The sequence below is a fragment of the Cibotium barometz genome, chromosome 23 (assembly GCF_041138505.1).
Source record: "Cibotium barometz isolate CiBa-2024 chromosome 23, ASM4113850v1, whole genome shotgun sequence".
Taxonomy (NCBI): domain Eukaryota; kingdom Viridiplantae; phylum Streptophyta; class Polypodiopsida; order Cyatheales; family Cibotiaceae; genus Cibotium; species Cibotium barometz.
Window position 1 is genome coordinate 17516355 of NC_141068.1, and position 27796 is coordinate 17544150.

The following is a 27796-nucleotide window of genomic DNA, read 5'->3' on the forward strand; positions in this document are numbered from 1 at the left end:
GGAGGGAATCAGCGGATGTGCCTCGTTAAAGGAGGAAAAAAGTGGTGATTCTATGGACCAAGTGCAAGTCTCTTCTTTGATCTGACCATGTGACTTTCGGGTTCGGTCGGATTAGTTTGGATAGTTAAGACTTTAACTCGTTAGATGATTTCCTTGGTGGAATCGCCTGTGCCTTCCGGGTGAGGGAAGTTTTTCCGAGTTTTCGGAGGAACTGCCGGGCTAGTCTCTTGTCCGGAGATCCATGAGCAAGGCCCCGAGTGTGGATCCCTACCCCGCGCGAGAGGCTGATGCTGCTTCCACCGCCAGTGCCCTCCTCGGAGGGGGCATCGCGGAGGGGGCGGGGGTTTCACAAATTACAAAAACTCACAGGTATTAACCATGTACATACAACCCACAATATCCTTATATATTCATGTAATAGGAAGCCCACCAAAATGACTAATCAAAAATTGAGCTATCCATATATATATGATGCACATAGCACCAAAATGAGGTCCAGAGCCTCATAGGATGCTTATGAGATGCAAAGTATCCATGTATCAAAAAATCCTTATATATCCATGTATACATGATCACTAAACTTGACTAATCACAAATTGAGCTATCCATATATACACGATCACTAAACTTGACTAATCACAAATTGAGCTATCCATATATACATGATATGTATAACACCAAAATGAAAACCACAAGCTCATAGGAAGCTTATGCATATCATACCAAATTCAAACCATGAGCTATCCATATACACAATGTGCATAACATGAAAACGAGAACCATAAGCTCATATAGGAAGCATATGGATATCACACCAAATCCAAACCATAAGCTTATAAGCTTATGTAAAACAAAAAACATCCATGTAATATAGTTGTATGTTAAAATAGGATAAAGTTCACTTAACTTCTGGATCACATGGAAGATCCATGAGGACATTGTGTGCAAGATATGTGTCTCCCTCAATGCAAAGACAATGGCGATGCAAGTCCTTGCATTGGCATCCCAACTCTCCACATCCAGCAAAGACATCAATAACACTATCTCCACGAACCATGAAGGTACTCACAAGCCACCTATCAACCATAAAGATCATTTCTTTCATCAATCCTATAAAAGACCATTGGTTTATATTCAAATAGATTGGTTTTGGACTTACTTGTAGAAATGCTCCATTCTTTCTGTACCCCCATGTATGTAAGAACCCCCCACCTTTGTTCATTCAAAGGAGAGTCGATGTGGTGTGACTCATGCAACATACTACTTTTGGCATTAAATAGTGTCTTTGATATCTTCTCACCCACCTCCCGATCCATCTTTGGGAGTGCATGCTTGCCTCGCCAAAAGACCCCCATCAATAAGGTTCGCACCTAGAAGAAGCACCACACCATACAAAATTTTGTAGTAATAATACGTGAGAATATGTGATAGAGACAATGCATATATATTAAATAGGTGTAGGCTCTATTGTTTACCTCTTCTCCACACTCCAATAAGTAACCATACTCCACAAGAACTGTGTATGTGCGATGTAGAGTGAATCCTCCCTTCTTTGCATGTAGGAATACGGTAGGGAAATGATCTGCCAAGCTGCAAGTCACATACCATCCTTCATCAGCTGTGAAGGATGCAACAAACTATGTTACTGTGGCAAACAAGTCCCTAGAGAACACATTCCAATTTGGGCAACCTAGATCTTGAAATAGCTCAATTTCCAAGCTTGTGTGGGAAAGTCAACCCAAACCAATCGGGCCACCTCTACACACGGAGCACCATGATGTGAGAGGTCCTTAGCATTAACCTTGCCCAAAAAAGCATCAATCCTGTAACCAACAATACGTAACACAGAGAGACTCATATCTGTAATAAATAATAATTGTTTTAGCTTCACCTTTACTTATAAAGGAACACAGTGCCAACAACATCACTTTATGTATTGTGATAGCCACTTGAAACCATCACCATACCCCATCTTCCTAACAATACTGCACATGAAAACTTCAATAGGTTGGATATTTGTGTCACCAAGATTTACCTTCCCTTTGCTTGTTGTGTAATTGGAAAGCCCCAAGTAATACCTTAACTCATCCTCTGAAGGTGAAATAGGTATGTCTATCTTGTTCCCTAAGATTAAGAAAGGAACACGAGCTAAAGAATCATCGGAAAGGAGACCATCAAGTTCTTTCTTGGATTCAACAAATCTCTCTTTGTCAGCAGCATCGACCAGATAGACTATGCCATTAAAAAAACATGTTCATTTTGCAGCCAACTCTTGGTGCAATTGAATTTGCATAAAAAATTTAATTTCCCATCCTAAAATCTCTCTCGATGTAAATTACCTTAGCATAATAGTCTTTGCAAACATGGCGAGCAATCTGGTGATCTCCCAAATCAAAAGCTTTGAACTTGATATTCCCAATGCTTAGTTCTTCTAACGTAGGGTATTGTGTTGGGGCTGATGCTGAGCCAATTTCTGCAAGAGATTGCACTTGGTGGCTAACATCCATTTGCGCCCTAAGTTTACAGTTCCCTCCATGGTACGAGCAGGCATAACCAAAAAGCTTTGAACCACAGTCCCCTTGTCATAAGCAACAGGAGTGTGCAGAATTTTCAAGACAGTGGTTTTCTTCTTATTGATACCCTTAACTTGGATGGTACTCTTGGATAAGGGTGGTTTTCCAAGTTGACACCACACTCCATATGACAGCAAATTGTGTTGAGTTCCCGTATCCAATAATGCATTATATAGCACCTTCCCGTAAGGACTCTGTAGCTCAATTGGGTATCGTAGAGGTGGGTCAGATTCTAGTGAATCCTCCTTTGCGTCCTCAAAAAATGCTTGCGTAATCCCCAAGTTGGCCTCTCGTTGGCACCTAACACGCTGCTGATGTTCTTTAGCTTCAACAACTCTCGCTTGTATCTTCTTAAGCTTGTATCTTCTTTAGCTTCAACTCTCGCTTGTATCTTCTTAAGCTCAGCCTGTTCTTTAGCTACCTTCTTCTGATGGATTGCATGTAATCCCTCTTGGCTTAGGGGGTCATAGTATCTTTTGAATTTACTCCCATTGAGGAATCCAACGGTTTCAACTCCGTCGAGAGTCTCCACTCGGATGGTACCTTGCGGGGTAATTTCACATATTCTGTACCGTCCCTTACCAGCATATTTTAGCTTCTTCTTTTCGTTACGCACTCCATACATCATGACTTTATCCCCAACTTTCATGTCCTTGTTTTTCAGGTGGTGATCAAACCATTTCTTCCTTCTATCCTTCTCTACAAGGGCATTGTACACCGCCAATTGTCTTTCTTCGTCTAACCGCTCAAGGATATACAAACGCTCTACTAAGGGATTACCATCCTAGCCCTCTTGAGTAGCAGCACGAAGACTAGGAATGACAAATTCCCACGGCATGACTGCTTCTTGGCCATTTACCATCTTGAATGGTGTGCAATTAATAGCCACTTTGTACACAGTATGATAGGCCCATAAAGCTGGCATAAGCTTTAGATCCCAATCCGTGTGATGAGCATCAACTGTCTTTGTTAGAATAGAGATTAAGGTCTTGTTGGTACTCTCAACTTGGCCATTTGCTTGTGGATAATAAGGAGTAGATTTATAATGGGATATCATGAAATTTGTTGTGTGAGCTCCTTAATCGCTTCATTTATTGTTGGTACTCTCAACTTGGCCATTTGCTTGTGGATAATAAGGAGTAGATTTATAATGGGATATCATGAAATTTGTTGTGTGAGCTCCTTAATCACTTCATTTATAAAATGCGTACCATTGTCACTCACAAGTTCAAAAGGACAACCAAAGCATGTGATTATATTTTCAAAGAGGAACTTGGCTGTTGTCCTCGCATCTGCCTTACGTGTCGCTTTCACTTCAGCCCATTTGGTCACATAGTCAGTTGGTCACAATAATATAGCGAGATTGTGTGTTACAGGGGCCGCTCGGCTAATTGGACCTACAAAGTCTAAACCCCACTTTTCAAACGGTTGGTTTACTTTAATTGGATGTAGGGACATCTAATCTTTCCGCTGGGGTTTCTTGTAGCGTTGGCATCCATCACAACCCTTCACAAAAAGTGATGCATCTTGGAACATAGTGGGCCACCAATACCCTGATTACAATATCTTTCGCGCAGTTAAGTCTCCTGAAAAGCCCATATGTACCTCTTGCAAAATATATAGATACTCATCCTCTCGAGCACAACGCCTAAGAACGTCATCCTTTCCTCTTTTATAAAGAGTCTCGGCCATTAGGCAATAGGGTTTGCATTCCTTGACCAGCTTTCGAGCTAGATCTTTACGAAGCTCTTTGGGTGGAAAACCATTAACCAAGAAGTTAACAATCTTCTCACTCCATTCACGCATTGTCTCCACCATGAACAAGGAAGTGTCAGGTAAGTCATCATCAACTCCCGTAGGAGCTTCACCATTAGGTATCCGAGACAAATGATCAGCCATGACATATTTTTTGCCAGGTCTCATAATAACAGTGAAATCGAACTCAAGAAGAATCAACAACTATCGTGTGATTCTTCCTGTGGAGCATGGTTTGTTATCACCAGATACAACAATGCTTGATGATCCACATAGAAAACAAACTTGGTGGGTGGCAACAAGAAGGTAATAACGAAATTTCTTTACTGCATATATCATTGCCAACCCTTCTCGCTCCATAGTGGTGTAGTTCATTTCAGCATCGTTCAACCGGCGGCGGCGACTGGCAAAGCTAATGGGGTAGTCTAGTTTATGTTCTCTAGGTTGAGTTAGTACACACCCAATAGCAAAGTTTGATGCATCAATATGCACATGGAAGATTAAATCCCAGTCAGGCATTCGCAAGATTGGAGCACTCGTCGTCAGGGCCTTCTTTAATAACTCATATGCACGGTCACAATCTTCGGTCCAAATAAACTCGATGAGAAGCTTGTACAATGGTCGAGCTATCTCACCGAAGAATAAAATAAACCTTCGATAATAACCAACATGGCCCATAAAGCGCTGGACTCCCTTATAGTTGGTGGGTGGGGGCAATTCCAAAATGACCTTGATTTTACTTTCGTAGATGGAAATCCCATTTTTGGACACTATATGCCCTAGAATAACTCCGTGTTTAACTCAGAATTGGCATTTGAAAGGATTCAATGAGATGAGATATAATCTACACCTTTCAAATACTTTTCGTAAACACATCAAGTGCTCGTCCCAAGAGGAATGAACACAAAGATCATCTAAGAAGGCTTCACAAAAGTCCCTTAGATATTCCTTAAAGGCTGTGTTTATCAATTGTTGGAATGTTGCAGGTGTATTGGTTAAGCCAAAGGCCATGATGCGAAAGGCAAACACTCCAAACTCTGTTATAAAAGCTGTTTTAGCTTGGTCCTCAACTGCAATTGTGATTTGATTATAACCAGAGTACCCATCTAAAAAGCTATAAGCCTCCTTGCCTACAACTCTTTCAAGCACATGTTTCGAATACGGCAAGGGGTAATGATCTCTTCTGGTGGCTGCATTAACCTTTTTGAGATCAACGCACACTCTGAGTTTTCCATTCTTCTTTGGTATGTACAATGACTATCGGAGAAACCCATTCTCAATAGGGTATATGAATCCACATTTTATAAGCTTTTCAATTTCCTCTTGTACAATCTTTGCATACTTAGGATTCATTGGGTAGGGACGTTGTTGGACTGGTTTAGCAGTGCTAATTATTGGAATTGTGTGTTGCACCACATTGGGTGGAACACCCTTCATATCATGGTATGTCCAAGCAAATATGTCCTTGAATTCTTTAAGAAGCATCTTAAGTGTAGCTTCTTCCATCTTGGTGAGGTCTTGAGCAATAAAAACTGGTTTAGACTCCTCACCTGGATCTGCTAGTTCACCGGGCCATCGTAGACACCGCTACTCCCATTGGTAGGCGTTCGTTGGGCTTTTGTGTAGATGACTTTACATTCCCCCGTGGTAGAAGATTTGAAATGCTCGAGTGCGGGGTGTAAGTCTACCGGTTCTTGTTGTGCCATGCTTTTTTCTTTAAATTCCGCTTCCTTTTGTTGCTGAGCTAACTCTCGATTTTGATACCTTCTCATAGTACGACTTAGTTTTGGCTTCTCTTCGATTTCTAATTGGGCGATGTCATGAGGTTGCGGACTACACCACATGAGGTATTCTCCCCAATTATCCACTAACTTCCGCCGATGAGCGTTATATGCTCCTACATAACTAAGCCATTCTGCAGTGGATCTCTCTTTGTTTATTCTAGCTCATACATTAGCTCGATAGCATTGTCGCTTATGTCTCGTGACTACATTTGTGGGTACAACAGGTGTGGATTCTAGTGCCTCATTGGTGACCTCAACCAAATTCAATGGCGTAATCTTGGGTGCACTTGGATTATGTGGACATTGAGCAATCAAACTATCTATGCCACAACGATTACGTGTAAGTACTGGCATTCTCGATGTGCTCCCTTGATTTGGTTGCATTTGAGTAGCGATCTTCTGTAGCCTATTAGGGCACTCCGCTACACGATGCGGTCCACCACAATCGTAGCATTGAAGAGGTGGTCTCCTGGCAAAGGTATTAAGGTTTTGCCCTCTTGTGGGGCAAGAGCAGCCGCTTAATATACAGGCTTAACTTGCTCGAAATGATCCTCCATGTAATACTGGGGAGTCATTTCAAACGTATCAATCCCATATGGAACAGTGGGGTCTATATCCTCTTCATAATCCCCACACGCACTATGTGACTCACAACCCATCTGGTTTATAGGGGTAACCCTCAGATGCGGAGGTTGTGGTCCTAGCACTGGCGGTGTGGTAACAGCAGAGACTGGACTAAATTTGGGTTCCTTGGAACTATGTGTTGTGACGGTTGCTCGAAGGTGGTGCAGGCATCAGTGCGGGTACTTGAGGTGTGTTTGAGGTGGTGCAGGCATCAGTGTAGGTACTTGAGGTGTGTTTGACCAAGCTAGTGGTGCCTGATTTGCTAACATACACTTAAGTACTAGGCAATCCTTAGATTGATGGCCATACTTACCACATGTATTGCTAGTCCCATTGAATTTATCTCTGAATGTGGGACATTCACTAGTGCTATGTGGTCCTAAGAAAACCGAACATCATTGTTGCTCTCTTCTTGCTCGGTACATATGGCTATTTTGAGGAGCTTGATTACCCCTACAGTATTCTTGGAGAGCCTTAGTAAGGTCAGCTATAGACATTTCGGATATCTTGGGCTCCTTGGCAATAGGTTTTACAGTCATTGGCTCGTGCCCAGATACTTGCGAACTAACAGACTTTGTCTCCGAAGACACCTCTTTACCTGTAATCATCAAGTTGTCTTCTAGCTGGATTGCATTGGCAGTGACTGCTTCCCACGTCGTAAGACCTCTGATAACTAGGCCATTGTATATGTCCTCGTGGCGCAATCCTTGGATGAATCTATCAAGAAGTTGGTTGTTATTGAAGTGCTCATCGAGAGTATAACGAGAATTTAGATGCTTTAGTCGACTAATAAAGTCTCTCACTGACTCTCCTTCCTCTCGCATTCAGCTTTTTGAAGTTGAGATGCTACTCCCCAAAGCACATAGTGAGTACGCTCTTCAACCCTTAAAGTTCGATACCAATCTCTGGCTTTTCCACTCAAGGTTAAGCCTAAGGCTTTACACTTATGTAGCTCATTGTGCTCTTCCAAGGAATCACACACGTGTTCAAAAACTTCAATGTGCTTCCTAACATCTTCGTTTTACACTGAAGTTCTGAGTGAGCTTGGCAACTTGTACCGCCGTGCTTCTAGGCTCTCTCTCAGGTATCTCAGGTATGCCACGCATGTTTTCCACAATAGATCGTCCGATCATTTGAGCAAATGCTACTAGATCACCTGAGTGAGCAGGCATAGCTAGTGGAGGTACTTCTGGGATGGCCTGGTTGACAGGAGTTGGCATTGGTCTTGGTATGTATGCAACTGACGTAGGATATGATATGTGACTAGGCATATCTCCTCTTGGATAAGGGTTCTGATAAGGCATTTGTGGAGCATACGCCATTGGCATAACAGGAGGTGTGGGAGCTACATGAGCATGAGTAGCGATAGGTACATATGGTCGATATGCACTGGTACGCATTGATGTAGGTACTGTACCACTAGGTAGTGGTGTTGTACTAACTACAGTGGTAACGGGTGCACTTTCCGTCATGCTCATCATCGGAGTAGGCATTGTGGATTCCCTAATGGGGAAAGTTGAGCCAAAGTTGGAAAGCTAAAGTTACTGCTCGTGGGCTCAACCTGCATTGAGACTCCAGGTAAAACAACATACGAAGGAACTACGGGACTCACAGAGGGAGTCCAATTGCGACAGGGTTGGTTGTTTAGCCTTGCCCATATCCAAAAATCTCATAGGGCTAGTTGAAACTAGGTTCACTCCCCTATTTTGCCTCTCGAATTGGATAATTCTATGGATAACTCCACATATCATTTGTTATTGTTCATCTAGATTGGTGGCACTAGATGTAGATCGTATGACTTCTAACCAACCTACATGGTATGTGTAACCCATGTATAGGTCAGTCGTATAGGTCAGTCAGAGTCTCCGTGTGTAGGTCATATTTCCAATTTTCATTGAGAAATATCCCATCTAAACTTGGCATGCCAAAAGGTTCTCTCAAAGTGGACGCAATGTCACTTCTTGTGGTTTGACTTCTAGGGGCCTCTACTTTAGGAAGAGCGTCAGAAGGTGGTAGCTCAGTAGAGCCTTCATTAAATGAAGTGGGTAGAATATCCACATGGACACTATTTGGGAGGGCAGAGTGTACAACATGAAATGTGAATGGTGAATCTACTTCCCCACCTCCTTCATTTACCTCACTTGTCGTCGTAAGCTCAAAGCGCGTAGCTCTACTAAAAGTCTCTATTAGATGACTAAACATGCTAGATCCGGGTTGTGGGGCCCAAACTGGCACGTTTTGGCTTGCTTCCTCAGAGTTTTGGGTAGGATGCCATTCCATGACTTCAAAGTCAGAGGACGAGTCACTAGCATCTATTCGTGGATCTTGGGTTGCACTTCCTTGGGTTCCAACTGAAGGCCAAGATGCTAATGTGGAGGGATAGTGTGAGCCTGCTTAAACTGAAACGCTTTCTAGTTGCTCAGACTCTAGCACCCAACCAGAGCGTAGATGCATGTGACGTGGGTATCCTACGGGCGTTGGTAACTACCCTTGAAGCCCACACAAGTGGTTTCTCAAGTGTTTCGCACCCCGTTTTTACTTGTTTTCAACCTGTTTTTACCCCCTTACTTATGGTCGAAACTAGACTAAGGCATGTGATAGCTCAAGAGATGAGCGTATCGTTCAAGGGGTCCTAGCATGCTTTAGAGCACAGTGTTTGCCTATCCGGAGCTCCCGTGGCCCTCAGAACACTCTATTTGTGCCTAGGTGTGAGGCTTAAATTAGAAAGTCCAAGGGTGCCTGTGGGGGGAAGGTGAAGGCTTTGTCCCACATGCCCACTCCCAGTCCTTGGGGGGGTAGACTATATATAGAGCTTCCCTCCCCTTAAGCTTTCACTTGAGAAAAAGCTATGGAGGCTCACTCTCCTATATATATATATATATATATCAAAAGACCGAGGTCGAGGTCGGGGTCGATTGGGGGTTTTTTCTTTTTCAATTTTTTTTCTCAATAAAAAATTTCTTTCCACGCAGGTTGGGTTGATTTTTTTTTTCTTATATTTTTAGAGAAAAATAGCTCATGCGCACCTAGGGCTGGCCACTTGCCGCCGCGGCGCCCTCTGCGGGAGTGCCAACATAGCAGCACAATGCACAGCAGCTCTTCTACCCTCTGTCTCTACACGCGTGCATGCACACCCTAACAGCTACAACAGAACTGAAATGTGCAGAAAATGAAGAAAACAGAACTAAAAAATGACTGAAGAACAGCAGCAAACACACACACAGCTCCACAAACCTGCACACAGCAGCATACACACAAACACGCCTCTCTTTGCCTTTCCTGCAAGATAAAATAGACTTCAAACAACAGCCCGAGCTGCATCTGAAGCTTGGTGCAGGGCAATTCCTCGACAGCAGCGCCAAAAATGTGCGCTCTTGCCGCATGTGTCAGAGCTAGGGACTTGCCAAGCACCATGTGCGAGCCACGAATGGCTGCAAGCACACAACCAGGAAACCAGCAAGGAGCAACAGTGTGTCACTCACCGCTCAGACCACCATTGTGAAGGATTCTCGCGCCGCGATGAAGAAGGAGCCGCCACCACCTTGCCGCCGCCGTGCTGCCACGCAATGCTCGATCGCTACTCTCTCTCTCTCTCTCTCTCTCTCTCTCTCTCTCTCTCTCTCTCTCTCTCTCTCTCTCTCTCTCTCTCTCACACACACACACACACACACACGCGCGCGCACTAGAGAAGGAGATGGAGAAGATGAAGCAAGAGCACTCCTTGTATTCAACACTCAGAGAATGAGAGGTTTTAGGTTACATTTGACTTTTATATGTGACCTGGCCGTTCACACATGGGCGCCCACACATGGCCGGCCGATCCTAACCCTTATCCTGATGAAATTCGAGGTGCGCCTCTCATCCAATCCCCTTACCCTTTACATGTGGTGTGCCGACAAGCCTGGCCCATAACTCTGAATACGTAAAATAATTATATGATGTAAAAAGTAATACGTCTCAATGTCCGCCATAGGTTAACAGAAGGCCTAAATTACTTGGAAAAGGTAGAAGATGACGAGGAAGAGCAGATCCTAAAAGAAAATCCAGATCTGTTGTCACTCTTTAAGGTGGACATTGAGTGGATTGTACAGAGATATGATCCAGAAGTCCTAATCACTCATCCTGAGGTGCTCATGAATGAATAAAGCACAAAGGAAGGTAAGGAGAGGGTAAGGAGTCCACTCATGACAGTATAGCAGAAATACATGCCGATCAGGAGGAGGCCATGGTTTCTCGCAAGCAAGAGGAAGAAAAATTGAGGAGGTAGAACATCCAAGTCTAGGAAGATGAGCTTGAGGAAGTAAACCTGGGAGATGATCAAGAACCTAGAACAGTCAAAGTTTGTGCAAAACTGAATCACAAATTCATAGGAAGTCTCCTAGAGCTGTTGAGATCCTACAAGAATGTGTTTGCATGGAACTATTCTGACATGAATGGAATTGATCCTAGCTTTTACCAGCACAAGATCAACCTAAAGGAGGATGCAATTCCCATCAGGCAGAGCAAGTATAGAAAGAACCCTAACTATGCCAAGCAGGTCAAAGAGGAGATTAATATGCTATTGAGAGTGGCGTTCATCTATCCAATAGATAGAGAAGAATGGCTATCACCCATAGTCATTGTCCTGAAGAAGAATGGGAAGCTCAGAGTCTGTATAGACTCGCAAATTGAATACCTCCACCATATCGGATCCATTCCCGCTACCATTTATAGATTCTCTACTAGATGCGGTTGCAGGACATGAGACATACTCATTTCTAGATGGGTTCAATGGGCATAACCAGGTGCGGATGGCTTCTGAGGAGGATAAGGAGAAAACAGCCTTTGTGAGACAAAATGGGGAGCCTTTACCTCCAATGTGATGACTTTTGGGCTAAATAATGCTCCAACCACATTTCAGAGGATGGCTCAAGAAATATTCTATGAATATTTAACCACCTTCATGACAGTCTTCGTGGATGATTTCAATGTGTTTATAAAGGAAGAAGACCACATAAAGCACCTCATGATGTGCTTGGAGAAATGTTAAAAAGCCAGGTTGAGCCTCAATCTAGCCAAGTGCGCCTTCACTATCCGAGCAGATCTCTATTGGGACACATAGTATCTGTAGAAGGACTGGCAGTAGATCCAGACAAGGTCAAGATTATTGTAAAATTGCAGTTGCCCAAGAATGCCAACAAAGAACTTATGATCAAATGGCATAGAAGATTTATGAGGTTCCTGCCAAATGTGGCAATACCCCTATACAATCTGACCGTAAAAGATTCAAATATGTCTAGTCAGGATCCTATCAAGAGGCATTCCGGAATCGGTATTTGGAGATGCTTCTAATTTTTCCATTAAAAGTGCTTTGATGTAGGAGTTGCAAAATAAGAGGACTGGTTCCGACCAATTTACTATGCAAGAAGAAGGTTGTCAAAGACAGAAAGGAACTACTCCACTATAGAAAAGGAATCATTGGGGATGATCTACTCAATCAAGTAATCCAGGCATTATCTATTTGATAATGTGTTTGAATTTCATGTGGACCACAAAGCACTCTTGTACCTGGTAAACAAACCAAACCTGGCAGGAAAATTAGCCAGATGGATGCTGTTGTTACAAGAGTTTGAGTTCACTATCAAGCACACCCCAGGAAACAAGCATGCAGTAGTAGGTTTCTTGTCTGGAGAAAATCCAAAAGGGGTGGAAGATGACTTCCCATATGCTCAGCTCTTTATATAGATGGAGAAAAACCTAGCTAATATGATGAGATGGTGCAGTTCCTCTTCAACTTGTCCTTTCCAAAGTATATGTCCAAAGATCAGAGAAAAAAGTTGACTCTCCAGAGCAAGTCATTTATGGTCTCTTGTGTAGAGGTCCATATCTACTCACCTACCATTTCACACTATAGCTATATGCTATTGGATTGTGTTATACCTCTTGATGGTATGGAACATCAAGGTAGAGGTATGATGTATTTCATTTATGATTCATGTGTGCATCCCTTGGGCTCGGGGGTGGTTGGGTGGTTGAGTTTATGCCTGATTTATGCATGTTTAAGCATAACAATTATCTAGAGAGATCTTAGGGTTTTAACAGGTGGGCTACATATAGAGCTACATATAGAGATCTTAGGGTTTTAACAGGTGGGCTACATATAGAGCTCCACGTCCCTTAAGCTCTCACTTGAAAGAAAGCTATGGATGCTCACTCTCCTATATATATAAATCAAAAGATCGAGGCCGGGGTCGATTGGGGGTTTTTTCTTTTCAAAATTTTTTTCTCCAAATAAAAATTCTTTCCTCTCAACACGTTTGTTTTTTTTAATAAAAAATTTTAAAATTTTCTTGATTTTATATATATATATATTTTTAAAGGTTTTCTAGGGTTTGGACTTGGCCGCGGCGCTGCTCGCACGCAGCGCAGGCCTAGGGATTCGGAAATCCCCTCGTGCGTCTTCTCGCGCACAGCGCAGAAAGCCAGACAACAGGACGCAGAACAAGAAAATAACCAGGAAAACCAAAATTGCTGAAACAAATTGCATAACACAGAAAACGCCGAACACAAATACACAATCGCCTTTCCTGCAGTGTAAATTTCACTTCACGCAGCAGTCCAAGCTGCAAACTGGAGCTTGGTGCAAGCCATTTCCCCGGCAACGGTGCCAAAAATGTGCGCTTTTACCGCACGAGTCGGAGCTGGGGACTTGCCGCCGAACACCGTATGCGAGCCACGAATGGTTGCAAGCATACAACCAAGAAAGCAAGCTCAAACAGAAAGCAAAGGTGTGTCACTCACCGCTCAAACCGCCGCCGTGAAGGATTCCCGCGTCGCAGTGAAGAAGGAGCCGCCGTCGCCGCTCTATCGCCTCGCCGTCGTCGTTGTGCCGCCACACAGTGCTCGATCGCTCTCTCACTCACTCACTCACTCTCTCTCTCTCTCTCTCTCTCACGCAGGAGAAGGAAACCAAGAAGATAAGGCAAGAGCACTCTTGTATTCAACACATTGAGAATGAGGGTTTTAGGGTTACATTTGACTCTTATAGGTGACTTGGTCGTTCACACATGGGCGCCCATACATGGCCGGCCGATCCTAACCCTTATCCTACAGATATTCACGGTGCGCCTCTCATCGGCGATCACCCAATCCCTTTATCCTTTGCATATGGTGCCGACAAGCCCGGCCCATGACTCAGAATACTTAAATTAATTACATGATGTAAAACATAGTACGTCTCAATGTCCTAGGTAGGTTAACAGGCCACGAGCTCATTTTGAAGATGGATTTCACGTTTTTTAACTCTCTTGAGGTCAACTTTGATCTTGGCATTCTTCTCATATGTAGCTTGAAGCAATTGTTGGGAGTGGCTTAAGATTCTAGTGCTCTCGTGGATATATTCATCTTAGCACTCGAGCTCTTGTTTGTTGTTGGAGTATGTGGCGCTTGTTGGAAGTCTCGGCGGCGTGGCAACATGGCTGATAAGCTTGACACATTGGTGAGTGTCAATTTCTGAGGGGGAGTTGAAAGTCATGGGTCAGGTTTGGTGGAATGAGATAGCCCGTGAGAGACCATATGGAATCCTTGAGTGTCTCGTGGAGGTGGGTATCAGATGGCCCCAAGTGTAGAAGGATGATCGAAATGGATGTGGCAGAGGTTGGATGATGTAGGAGTGGGTGATAGATTTAGGGAGGGTCGGGGAATCCTACTCATGGATCATTGGGCTGTTTGATGGTGGGAATCTTTGGCTTGGGCTCCACGCACCTTACATAGATGTGGGCCTGGTGTGTGAGTAAGTACTAGGGATCAAACATATCACTTGCGAAGCTGAGAGAAGCTTCACTCATCATTGAGTGGATTGGGGAGCGGGAATTGTGGTTATGGGAGGTTGATCTGGTGCTAATGGCGTGTGCACGGTTGAAGGTTCCTCCATGGCTCGCCGTAGGGAAGAAACAAATGGTTGCGAGATGTCTCCTATTTGTTCTTCTTTGGGGGAGGTTGGGGCTTGGGCTTGTTGATGAGATGTTGTGCCTTAAGCTAGGAATGGACTGGGTGAGGCACAAGGGGGTGGAAGCTCTTTGCCAATGGCATGACAAATGATCGTTTAGAACAAAGTATGCCAATTGGGAAAACAATCTAAGTAGGCATTTCCACATGATATAAATATGAGTTAAAGACCATTGGAGGTGTTGCATTTTAATGTTTGGGGACTAACAAAAACATCCTTAAACAAAGGATGTCACTATTATGTATCATTCATTAATAACTGTGAGCTATGGGGGCTTTCGTATCACAGCCATGGTGATGGTGATGAAGAGAGAGAGAGAGAGAGAGAGAGAGAGAGAGAACAAGACATTACAATTTTGGCTCAAATGCACCAGCTTGCTTGATTGAGAAAACAAGTACAATGATGTCCTTTTTATGGATTGAAGTTGCAACCTGCTCTTTGAGCTTATTTAATGCATGCTTATCCACCCCCCCTAAGAAGTGGTTCACATGGTTTACACACATACAAGCTCCAGCTTATCCCAACAATCCCCCCTTCGGAGCGAAGGTGGTGAAGACCCAAATGCAAAAGAAAGATACTACCTTCTAATATCGTGTCGGAGTCAACTTATCATGCTAGGTAGGGAACCTAACATTAGAGAACTTGTCAATTGCAGTGGTTGATAGAGCCATAATGTTGTTGCAGGGGCTTTAATGTGGATGTAGAGGGATGTAGAGGGATGATTTTTACAAAAGACCTAATTTTTCTATCTGTTGAGGCTTCAATTAGGACAATTTTTGTGATTTTTAGCGAAACCCCCAATTTCATTTTCACCAATTTTGTTGAAAATAAAAAATGTTCCAATTTTTTTTTGCTTCAATTAGATGATTTTGCCCAAATTTAAGAAAAGCCCCAAAATTATTACGACTGTAGAAGCATTAATTGGACCTTTTTCACTTAATTTATGAAAAAAACCTTTTTTTTTGGGGGGGGGGGGGGGGGGGGGGGGGTATCGTGAAACTTCTACAAGTGCGCTGTGTAAGCTGAAGTGGAGCATGACGGCTAGCATCAGGCGCGACAGGGTAAGCGAATACAAAAAAAAAATTCGAACGAGGAGATTGGGCTAGCGAACACGGTTGGGGATGACGAAGGGGCAGCGTGTAGGTCGGCACCAAGATGGTCGAGGCTGAGCAAATGGGTTAATACCAAGCTTTGATACCATTTGTGAGCTAGGGGGCTTTTGTATCATAGCCATGGTGATGATGATGATGTGTGTGTGTGTGTGTGTGTGAGAGAGAGAGAGAGAGAGAGAGAGTACAATTTCGGCTCAATAGGTTGCTTCATTGAGAAAACAGTACAATGAAGTGCTGAAGTCCTCTTTAATGCATGCTTAGTTGGGTAGTTTTCCAATAGAATTAACTGAAAACTTTACAATAGGTAAGTAGATCTATCGGCAACCTTACTCTAAAGGATTAGGCCAGCGGCTGTGCCTCGCGTAGATAAGGAAAAAAGCATTGTTTCTAGGAATCAACAATAGAGGTTGCCCAAGTTAAAGTTAATCATTCTATGGGTGATTTGATTTTAAGAGTTATTTAGGAGACCACGCTTCCCCTACGGGATAGAACTAGGTCCTACCTATTAGGCGTATCTTTGCATCTTTACATGGTCGAGGTGTCGACAAGTAGGAAATTTTTCTCTTGTTAGATCTAGTAGACTATCTTAAGGTTTCCCCTATTTAGGATGGGGGAGACCTTACAATTGGTATCATGCTTATCCATTTTCTAAGAGGTGGTACACACGCAACTACACACAAACACACTAATAACCTTTTATGGGGCTACTCACACATGGTTAACACACATATAAGCTCCGACTTATCCCAACAATGACCACACTAGGAAAGTGTGTGTTTACTTCTTCATGAAAGACATAAGTGTTTACACACTTTTTAGAGCTTCAAGGGAATGATTGAGACAAAGACATGTACATAAAATGCCTAAGATCAGATGGTGGGGGAGAATATTTCTTTAATGAATTTAGTGATTATGTAAGAGAGCATGGGATAATGAGGTAATTCACATGCTGGTACACCCCACAACAAAATGGGGTTGTAGAAAGGAAGAACATGCATATTGTAAAAGTTTCTTGTGCATTGACGATTGGATGAGAAAGGGATGCCTCATTATTTTTGGGATGAAGCAGTAGCAAACTGCATTTTATATTATGAATAGAATCCCCATAGTAGTTCATGACATGATGCCACTACTTGTGAGATGTGAGTGAGCAAGGATGTTGTTTTGATGAGATGAGTACATGGTATACACTAGATTTCATAGAGGCCAATGAAAATAACAATGTGAATGGAGAGCAACAACAATATGTGCTTAGTGGACGTGGAGAGTCCTCTAGCAATGGGTCTATTGTTAGACCTTGGTTAGGTTGAGGCAGATAGCAGGAATTTTGACACATCATTTGGTGGTATTATAGGTGCTAAGAATTTAACAAATTCACATGTATCATGAAAGGAAAAAGAAAAGGTGGATCACCCTTTCATAATGCATGATGTTTTAGCAGGTCATTCATTTGTTGATGGAAAAAGTGGCTCAAAATAGAGTCTTGTTCTCATTTGTGGAGATGACATTCTTAGAGAAAATGTGTCCAAGGATGATAATGTGTTTAATCCAAAATTGGCATTTGAGTGGGTTTAATGAGATGCCGTAGAGTCTTCATCTTTCAAAGACTAACTGAAGATGAGCAAGATGCTCCTTCCACTTTGAGTGTACGTATAAGTCATTAATGACTATTTAAAGGATCTTTTGAAGGAGATACTTGAAGGCTGTACACATCAAGGGTTGAAAGGTGGCAGGGGCATTGGTCAAGTTGTATTGCATGAGAGGCGTACATGTAGGTTTCCTATTCTGTAGTAAATGATGTCTTATATTGATTGGCTACATCTATCGTCACTTGGTTGTAGCCTAAGAAGCCATCCAAGAAGCTATAAGTGTCTCCTTTGGCGACTCTTTCTAACATATGCTCAGTGTAAGGCAAGGGATAGTAATCGCGAATTGTGGTGGCATTAACTTTTTTGATGTTAACATGCACTCCAAGATTTACGTTTTTTTTATTTTTTTGGAAATGATCACCATCGGTGACGACATTTATCTATGTGGCCCAATGCTAAGCTACCAATGTTGATGTACATATTCTCCTTTGAGGAAGAGAAGATTTCCATTTGCTGATTTCTAAAAGAGGCATATCATGTTTTAGTACCATGCTTTGAGGGGCTATTTGAGCCAGAAGAGTGCATAATAGAATCCTCCTTATCCAAACTACTTCACATGAAGCAAAGCAACCTGCTTTGTTCTTAGAAAATGCAAGTTATTTTTTACTAGTCCAAGATATAACTCTTAATCTAAGAGAAACAATAAGCTATTTAGTGACTGCCTATCGCTATATTCCCCTACCTATTTTGAGTCACAACATCTAGTCAAGGTTTGCCCAAGTGTAGGTGATGCCAAACTTTTTACTCGTGTGTATCTTTGATGTATTTCAACAGGTTATTCTAGGTCTAAAACCTACTCAACACACCAATTGTAGAGCTAATGTCATAGTATTGCATTGCACAAGAAGATAACACTTCCCACAAGTCTCTCGTATTATTTCACATCCACAGGGGAGAAGCATCTTTTTGCATCTCTAGCTATACAAAATGCCTATAGTATCTCCCCAACATACATCCGTAGACATATGAAAATGTTCCCGCTCTATAAGAATTTTTTTTTCTACTTCCCCATCAAGATGAGGCTATCCACATAAAGGACGATGATCATATACAAGCTCATCTATGAGGATTGTGGCCACCCCTTATTGTTTTATGGGCCATTGAAGAAGAGCTTGGATTTTGTAGGGTTGCTTTCGTGGACTTTGAAAGGAAATCTATCTCTTAGTAGCCATGGATTATAGGGCTAAAGCAAAAGCAACCACCAATGCAAAGGCCAAAACGGTTGTGAACTTTCTTCTAAAATGTGTATGTTATAGATTTGACACTCCGTTAGAAATTGCCATTGACCAAGGCCTAGGGTTTTGCAGTAATGCATTGTTGGATAGCCTCTTAATGAAGCACATAAAGTCTTTCCCATACTACCAATAATGTATTGTGTGTGTGGAGAACACTAGTGGCATCGTATGTGGCATAGTTTCAAAGTTGGTTCCAATAGATTATCATTACTCATGGGATAAGTGGCTCCCTTCAGACTTGTGGACTTACCGCACTACTCACAAGGGGTATGGTGTGAAGTATATTGTGCCAATAGAGCTAGAATTTATTTAATTGATAGAGAGGACGTATTAGCACTCTTGAAGATCATGCCACTAAAATGAATACTAGATTCACTAAGCAACACAAGAAGCACACGATCATAAAAGGAGACTCCGCGTCAGAATATGATTATCCAACCAACAAAATGTTCTTGATACATTGGGAGGGCCTATTTGTGGTCCACAAAACAAATACCAATGGCTCTTATTGCTCAAAGGATCTTGACGGTCCAATCCACCATCGCCGTATCACTGGTTCAAGCTTTACATCAAGCATGAGGAGTAAAGTAGTTAGCTTTAGGAGCGCACACATACTGTCAATTGATGGGGGCCAAGATGTATCAATGAATGGCTCCTATGTCACATAGCTCTCTTTGTTGCATTTAAGTGAAAGATATGAATAATGTATTCATAAGCTCAATAGGCTTGTCAGCTTGTAAATCGGAGCTCGTATGCACACTCGAGGCAATTTCTAGCTTGGTCATGTGAACAAGCTTTTGCACAATCCTAAGGTTCAAGAGTTGATAAATAAATGGCTTAAACTCAACCATGCTCCTTCGGGTTGGGAAGTGTACTTGAGTTGTAGAACCTAGTTTGTATTGTGTGCATGCATGTTGGCTAACCACAACCAAGGAATGGTGTAGGCTTCCATGCACTTGAGGAGAGGGTGCCTAACTAGTCATTACTTCAGTTCTCTTGCTTAAGCGGGTCCTTAAGATTTGTAGTGGTGGTTGAGAGAAGTACATGCTAAGGCATGGTAAGGAGGTTGGCTAACCACAACTAAGGAATGGTGTAGGCTCCAGTCAAGCTTTAGAGAAGCACATGCTTATATTCTACCCAGCTAGTTTCCAGCTGGTTATAACGCGCTAGTCTCTTCAATTTTGTTCGATTACATTGATGTGGAGGGAAAGTGCCATCAAAACATATGGGATACATGAGGATTAGTCTCCATTCTGATCTAGTCGCCATTCTTAAGAAATGAAAGTGGAAGTCACGGGTTCCATGCCTTGTTAGACACGCAGATCTAATGGGATGTGCAGATGTTTCAACCCATGGACTTTGAGTCTACACTCTCGCACAGAATGCTTAGATGAAACACTACAGCAGAAAGCCCAAGAGTGTTCAGCCCATGGCACCCAAGGCATTGGCATACCCAGACCCACATGGGGGCAACCTCAGGCCAGGCTTCCGGATGCTTGGGCTCTAAGCCGGCCAGGAACACTCCAAATCTCATCCCTGACCAGAAAGCCCAAGCGGAAACAGGGATTGGACACTTAGACCAGACCGAAAAGGCTCAATATCAACACAAGGGTCATCGTTTTGGAAGCCCCACAGTGGGGTATACCTCACTGACTTGCCCCAAGAAACTCCCAACCACGACCCAGTGGTTAGTACAATTATAGTGGGGAGGGTAAGATCAGACCCACGGGAGGGAAACCTGAGCCTCTGTATATGCCTGAACCCATCATTAGCATGGTAGCTAGCAATATACCTTAGGGTTTGTTGGGGCCATGAGCTGTAGACAGCCCATTGGCCAGGCTAAAGGGCAGAAGGCCGGCCATACGGGGTGTCCATGCATAGGCGCCTATCTCAGAAGAGGCCACACAAGTGAAATGCAACATATATGTGAATATTTGACCTCTTTTGCAAGTTCGCCAGACCAGATGCCCAATGGGCTGTGGACAGCCCATTGGCCAGGCCAAAGGGCAGAAAGCTGGCCATACAGGGTGCCCATGCATAGGCGCCTATCTCACAAGAGGCCACACAAGTGAAACACAACATATATCTGAATATTTGTCCCCAGACCATATGCCCAATGGGCCAGTAGAACAGCCCCATATTCATTATATAAGAGTGCTCCCGAGCCTTGTCTTCTCATCTCTTGCTTGTGCACATGCCCTGGGCAGTCCAAGGTAAGGTAAAAGGCAAGGGAAAGGTGTTGAAAACAGAAGCGAGCTGTTGTAGAAGGAAAACGCAGCCTGTAGAGATCATCAGGAGGATTAACGCAAGCATCAGGAGCTGTTCAGACTGCACACCAGAAGGTGGCCTATTTGATTCCTTCACTGCAGATCCTACATTGTTGGTTTTGGTGCTGATTTGCAGCCAACAGTTTATCCATTACTCATTTAGCGATACAAGCAAATACACCTTCATGGTGGGGGCCCTTCAGAGCGTTACTTGGGACCCAATACGGTGTACTCTCTCCTGCTGCTCTCTCTTTCATGTGCATTGCAAATCATCAAGTTTAAGTGCTGAATTTCTGATCTAATCAAGTTAACAATTCATCTATAAGCCTTCCACATGCAACACTCAGCCTGTGATTGCAGATCGTTTTCCAACGCTCGGCCTTGTGGAGAATCGATGAGGAACTGAATTACCAAACTCCCCTTATATAGGGGTTTGGGAGGGAAGGGGAAGGGGGGGGGGGGGGGGGGGGGGGGGGGGGGGGGGGGGGCAGGGGCGCGGTGTGACCTAGTCAGCCAGTTTGCCATAGTTGGCCTGCTCCACGACTTGCTTCATGTTCACATGTGTTAATGCTGCTGACCATCCCTGCCTACTGCCCATGCGCTGCCTGGTATGCTGCCTGGCACCTCAGATGGGCCACCACCCAAGCTATGGCCAGCCTGGTGTGTCACAACTCCCCATGAAGGGTGGAGTCTGGTCTTCAGGAAGGACACACGATTGAGCTTGTTCTCCTGGAGAATTGGTCTCACAGAGGGAGGGGTGATAAAACACACTAGCCAGCTTTCCCTTGAGGGGATTGGCCACCTCCATCAGAGTTTGAAATTTGACCAGCACCAAAAGTTTGTGTCGATGACCCTCCCAAAATTTTGGCATTAGTTGTGAACCCATTTGAATGTGTGTGCCCAGTTCAAACCTTTAAGGCACCCCAACCTCTTCTGTTGTTCCATTTGCTGTCCATGTTCTTCTGCCCAAGAGCAATAAATCAGAACTGATACATTTAAATCCGTTATCATTAGTCTCAAGCACAAAGCCAGCTTGTGAGAAACATCACTGACAAGGCTTGTAAAGTTGCACGCATAAAGTAGGCTTCATTCCTTTTATTTCACCCCAATCAACCCTGCCAGTCATGCCATGTGGTTTGTCTTGCACTCTGAAACTGCTCGAGCACAAAGCCGGCTTGTGAGAAACATCACTGAAGAGGCTTGTAAAGTTGCACACATAAAGCAGGCTTAATTCCATTTCACCCCAATCAAACCTGACAGTCATGCCAAGTGGTTTGTCTTGCACTCTGAAACTGACCAGTGATGATGAAGAGGCCACTTCTTAGGTGTAGGTTGTGACAGCAGGCTCCATCCTTAAACTAGTGCAGACACGCATATATTGAGAATGGGCTTATAAAATCCGTTCATGAACCATAACAAGGACGCCACATTTTGATTCACATGGATGCCTATGTGGTTTACCATTCATTCTGACAATAGTAAAGGATGGCCTTCTAACATGTCAGTTACTAACTGTAACCCTCGCAACAGCAGACTCCGTCCTTGAATTGATGAATGCACTTAGTATCTGCTATAATTATCTCTCGGCTTTCAATCTCGGATATTGTCTTGGCAGCATTATGGCAGTCTGTGCAGACTCGAAGGTTCTTTGCTACACGAATGGTTGTGCCTTGAGGCAAACATACAAGTCCTAAAGCAACAGCCAATTTCTCACAATGTCCACATAAAGCTACTTCTTTCTCCTCATCCAAGACAGAGTCTTGGGTCAAGTCCAAGTATCCATCATTTCTTCTCTGCAGGTTTAAAATCTTCAGTTTTGCATGTATATCATTAGTCCGTGGGTGACTATTATCTCCCACTGTGAACTCATGCACCTGACTGTCTATCTCAATGAAGGCCTTTCCTGGTTTTTTCCACATCTTTTCATGCCTTCTTAGAAGTTCCATATTCTCCGAATCTTCCTGCATGCCGAACTGGGCATAGATATTTGACATGAAAACATACCCAGCAGCACTTTTGCTCTTCATGGAAACAGCATGGTTAAAACATTGTTTTCCAATGGTTAAATTGCTGTGCTTTTTGCAGGATCCAAGCAAAGAAGTCCAAGCCACAATATCAGATTGGAATGGTAAAGTTTCAAGTAAGTCTTGGGCTTCATTTATGCAGCCGTTCCGGCCTAGAAGGTCAATGATACAATTATAATGTTCAATTGTAGGTACAATGCCATGTTTCTCTATCATTTTTCTAAAGTGAAGACACCCTTCGTCTACAAGGCCAGCATTATTGCAAGCTGAAAAAATGGACAGATATGTCACATTATCTGGTGTTAAGCCTTGTTGCTGCATGTTCTCAAAACAATGTAAAGCTAAAACATAGTTATTGTGCTCAGCATACCCTGATATCATTGCACTCCATGTCACAACATCTCGCTCTGGCAGCCTGCAAAACAAAATGTTTGCCTCCTCAAGGCTTCCGCAGCCAGCATACATGTCAATGAGAGTATTTCCCACGCATATCTCCGACTCTAAACCACTTTCTATTATGAGGGAATGGATTTGCTTGCCCTGTTCCAGGGCAGTCATGCTAGAGCATATTTTCAAGGTCAAAATGAATGTGAACTTGTCTGGCTCAATAACTTCCTGTTGCATTTGTTTGAACAATTGCAGGGCCTCCTTAGGATGTCCACTGTGGAGATGACTTGATATCAGTGCACTCCACAAGAGCACATCCCGTTTGTGAAACTGGTCAAATACTATAGCTGCATCATTAAGGTGCCCACATTTTCCATACATATCAATAAGACTACTACCTAAAACAAAATCCAGCAACCCGCTTTCAATGATGTGGGCATGGACCCTTCTACCCTCATCTAAGGACTCTAGGCTAAAGAATACGTGCAGGATGGAAAGGAATGTGACACTGGTTGCCTCCACGCCTGTATGTTGCATTTGCTGGAGCAGTTGAAGAGCCTCCTGAGCATGCCCCTGCTGGGCATACCCGGCAATTAGCACATTCCAGACAATGGCATTTTTCTTAGGCAGGCTTTTGAATACCTTATGTGCATCCTTAGGACTCCGGCACTTAGCATACATGTCAATAAGGGTGCTGCCAATAAACAAGTCTGTATCATAACCTTTTTCAATTACCTTACTATGTATCTGCCTGCCCTCGTCCAAGCCTGTTACATTGGAACATGCTTGCAGCACAGACGCAAAAGTGATCTGATTTGGCTCAAAGCACTCCATTTGCATCTGGTGAAACATATGTATAGCCTCTCGTGCAAACCCCTCCTGAGCAGCAACTCCAATCAGCACATTCCATGACACTGTATCTCGTTTTGGCAATCTGGAAAACATGAATACTGCATCCACAATGCTACTGCACTTAGCATACATATCAATCAATGTGTTGGAGGCTAACAAATCCAGATCCAATCCACGCTTGATCATTTGTATGTGGATCTTCTGTCCAAGATCTAAGGCTGCTAAATCGGAGCATGCTTGCAGCATGCAAACAAACGTAACCTGATCAGAATCTAGACCCTCTTCTTGCATCTGCTGAGACAGATGGAAAGCCTCCTCACAATGTCCATGCTGGACGAAACCTGCAATCAGTGCATTCCATGTGACCACATCTCGTGTTGACAAACTGCCAAACACCATGTATGCATCATGAAGGCTCCCACATTTGGCATACATGTTGATGAGGGTGTTGGCTACAAAGATGTCTAACTCAAAGCCAAACTTAATGATGTGAGTGTGAATTTGCATTCCACAAACCAAAGCTCCTATGCTGGAGCACACTCCTAAAAGGAAAACAAATGTAAACTTGTCAAGCTCCACAACCTCCTGTACCATTTGATCAAAAAGTTGAAGGACTTCGTGTGTATGCCCTTGTTGCGCATATCCTTCCATTAATGCACTCCATGATGCTGCATTTCGATTTGGCACTCTGTTAAACACCAGACATGCATCCTCAAGTTTGTCCCATCTAACATACATATCAATCAGAGAATTCCCCACACATGTATCCAGCCCCAACCCACTTTCAATAGTAAAAGCATGAATTTGCATGGCTTGCCCTAAATCTTCCATGCTGCTACATGCTTTCACAAGGCAAATAGACGCAGTTTTGGTCAGCTCAATGCCATCTTGCTGCATTTGCCAAAAAAACTGGACAGCTTCCTGAACCTCCCCGTGTTGGGCAAAACATGTGATCAATGCATTCCATGTTACCACACTCTGCTGCGGTAATCTACAGAACACCGTGTAAGTGTCTTCAATACTCCCACATCTGGCATACATGCTAATGACAGCACTGCCAATATCAAAATCTGATTCACATCCTTCTCTTACAATGTGAGTGTGAATCCAGACACCTTGCTCCAGCAAGGCTACGCTGGAACAGGCTTGAAGAGTGGATATGAACGTGGCACAATTCGGTTCCACTTCCAAATTTTGCATTTTCTCAAAAAGCTGGAAAGCCTCATGAGCATACCCATGCCGAGAATACCCCGAAATTAATGCATTCCATGTGACCACATCTCGGAATGGCAATGTATGAAACACGGTACAGGCATCCTCAAGCCTCCCACATTTTGAATACATGAGAACAAGGGTGTTCCCCACATAGACATTTGACCCAAAACCATTCTCAATGACGTGATTGTGAGCAACCTCACCAACTTCTATGGCTTCAATACTTGAACATGCTTGCAGGATAGAAACAAGCGTGGTTTCATCCGGTTTCATGTCCTGTTTTTGCATCTGTTGGAAAAGCTGAAGAGCCTCCTCTCCATCCCCATGTTGGGCATACCCTGCAATTAGCACATTCCATGCAACTACATCTCGAAACTGTAACTTTCGGAATACCAAGCAAGCATCCTCAAGGCTTCCGCATTTTGCATACATGTCAGTGAGGGAGTTGCCTATCAAGATATCTGAATCTAACCCCCTGTCCACTACATAAAAATGAATCTGTTTGCCTTGCGCTAAGGCTCCTGTAATGCAGCATGCTTTCATCAAGCAAATACAAGTTACCTGGTTTGGCTCGATGCCCTCCTGCTGCATTCTCTGAAAAAGTTGGAAAGCCTCTCTAGAGAGCCCATGCAGGGCATGTCCTGCAATCACTGCACTCCATGTAACCACATCTTGTAGTGGCAATCTGTTAAAAACCATGCATGCATACTCCACATTTCCACATTTGGCATACATGTCAATAAGGGTGCTGCCAAGGAAAGCATCCGACCCGAGTCCTTGTTCAATAATGTAGGCATGGATATGATTGCAATGTGCTACACTGGAACAACATTTCAAGAGATTGACAAATGTGTGATGATCTGGCTCAAGAGCTTCTTGGTGCATATGTTGAACTCCCTCCCAAGCGTGCCCTACAAGTAATAAGCTCCGCCATGGTGTTTGCTGAGTCATTCAATGATGATAATGACATACAAACATAGAAATTGTGCTTTTAGACACATCAGGAACAGACAATCACCTTGTTGACTTACTTGTTTTGTTGTCTTATCGGGCCATTTGTTCCACAACCATAAATTCTCTGTATTCCAGGAGCAAATGAAGATCACTATGCCAAATACATCCTAAAAAGATAAATACTATTTTATATGGCAAGGACACCTTAAGATTATTACCCTAATCACATCCTAACTACATGCTTAACCCAACCAAAAAAAAAAACAAGTCTCTGCATGCTAGAAATAACTGAGGATAATCATGGCCAAGAACAACCTAACAGCCATCCTAAGAAAAAGGAACAAATCTCTTCACGTAAAGAGAATTGAAGCTAATTCTGTGGCATACGTGCTTATCCCAACCAGAAAAAGATGGAACAATGCTCTGTGTGACATCACAACCTGAAGACATACTTATTGGATAACTATCACATCATGAAAAGAGATACAATGTGAACTTATGCTAATTACACACTTTCAATAGGGCAGACCTGAGGGCATACTAATGGCATCCTAAAAACAAAGAAAGGAAAATTATGCTAACCTTGTACTAATCACATTGTAAAGGCATACAATTCACACGATGGAATATTGTGCTAATCGCATACTAAACACATCCTGAGGGCATCCTCAAGACACAACATGAAAAGAGTTCCAATGGAAAACTATGTTAATAAATGCATACTAATCACATCCTGAGGGCATACTAATCATGGGCTGAGGGCATAATTAATGGCACCTTAAAGACATACTGATGGCATCAGAGAGACGATATGCTAATGACATAATCATCACATCTTAGGGGCATATTAATCACATCCTAAGGGCATCGTATTGGCATCCTAAAGACGTACTAATAGCATCCCAGAGACATACAATGGAGAATTATGCCTTAGTCGCACATTAAAGACATGGAATTCACAGGCATACTAATATAGAAGGAGAGATACTGTAGCTACAGATGTTAATCACATGTTTAAAGTTAATCTGACCTTGTGCTGGAGTGCTCTGTTGATGGGCAAGCAGGAAGCATGCTGGGGATTTCCATTGCCGAAAGCAGACGAAGACGGTCACTTTGGGGAGGTACGCAAAACGAGCTTCATCGCCCCTTGGGCACCAGCAGAAAGGTTCTACGCGGGAGTGTGAAAGCATTGCGGCCTGTCTGAAATGCACTCTTCTCAGCTGAAGAGTTGGAAGAAAGAAGAGCTTAACATATCCATTTGTTTTATTTGTACTAAAATATCATTGTTGTCATTATTTTTCTTCTTAATTAATTTTCTTATTAAAATATCATTGTTGTCATTATTTTTCTTCTTAATTATTAAATAATTCTCTGAACT

General features: G+C 43.1%; 2 protein-coding genes across 4 annotated transcripts; both read right to left on the reverse strand.

Moving 5' to 3' along the window:
- Window positions 1–1924: 1924 nt before the first annotated feature.
- LOC147625683 (small COPII coat GTPase SAR1A-like) lies at window positions 1925–22250 on the reverse strand. Its single transcript, XM_086817718.1, has 5 exons — window positions 22091–22250; window positions 21915–21972; window positions 3001–3046; window positions 2339–2453; window positions 1925–2244 (listed from the first exon to the last, which is right to left on the reverse strand). The coding sequence occupies exons 1-5, from the start codon at window positions 22248–22250 to the stop codon at window positions 1925–1927; spliced, it is 699 nt and encodes a 232-aa protein (XP_086673844.1).
- LOC147625684 (pentatricopeptide repeat-containing protein At3g03580-like) lies at window positions 20790–27662 on the reverse strand. 3 transcript variants are annotated; one of them, XM_086817192.1, is made up of 3 exons: window positions 27449–27662; window positions 26483–26542; window positions 20790–26375 (listed from the first exon to the last, which is right to left on the reverse strand). In XM_086817192.1, the coding sequence occupies exons 1-3, from the start codon at window positions 27606–27608 to the stop codon at window positions 22495–22497; spliced, it is 4101 nt and encodes a 1366-aa protein (XP_086673318.1). In that variant the 5' UTR covers window positions 27609–27662; the 3' UTR covers window positions 20790–22494. The 3 variants fall into 3 exon arrangements, with proteins under 3 accessions (XP_086673318.1, XP_086673319.1, XP_086673320.1); XM_086817193.1 differs by having other exon boundaries at window positions 26496–26542; window positions 27449–27540; XM_086817194.1 differs by lacking the exons at window positions 26483–26542; window positions 27449–27662 and having other exon boundaries at window positions 20790–26105; window positions 26198–26320.
- Window positions 27663–27796: the final 134 nt, after the last annotated feature.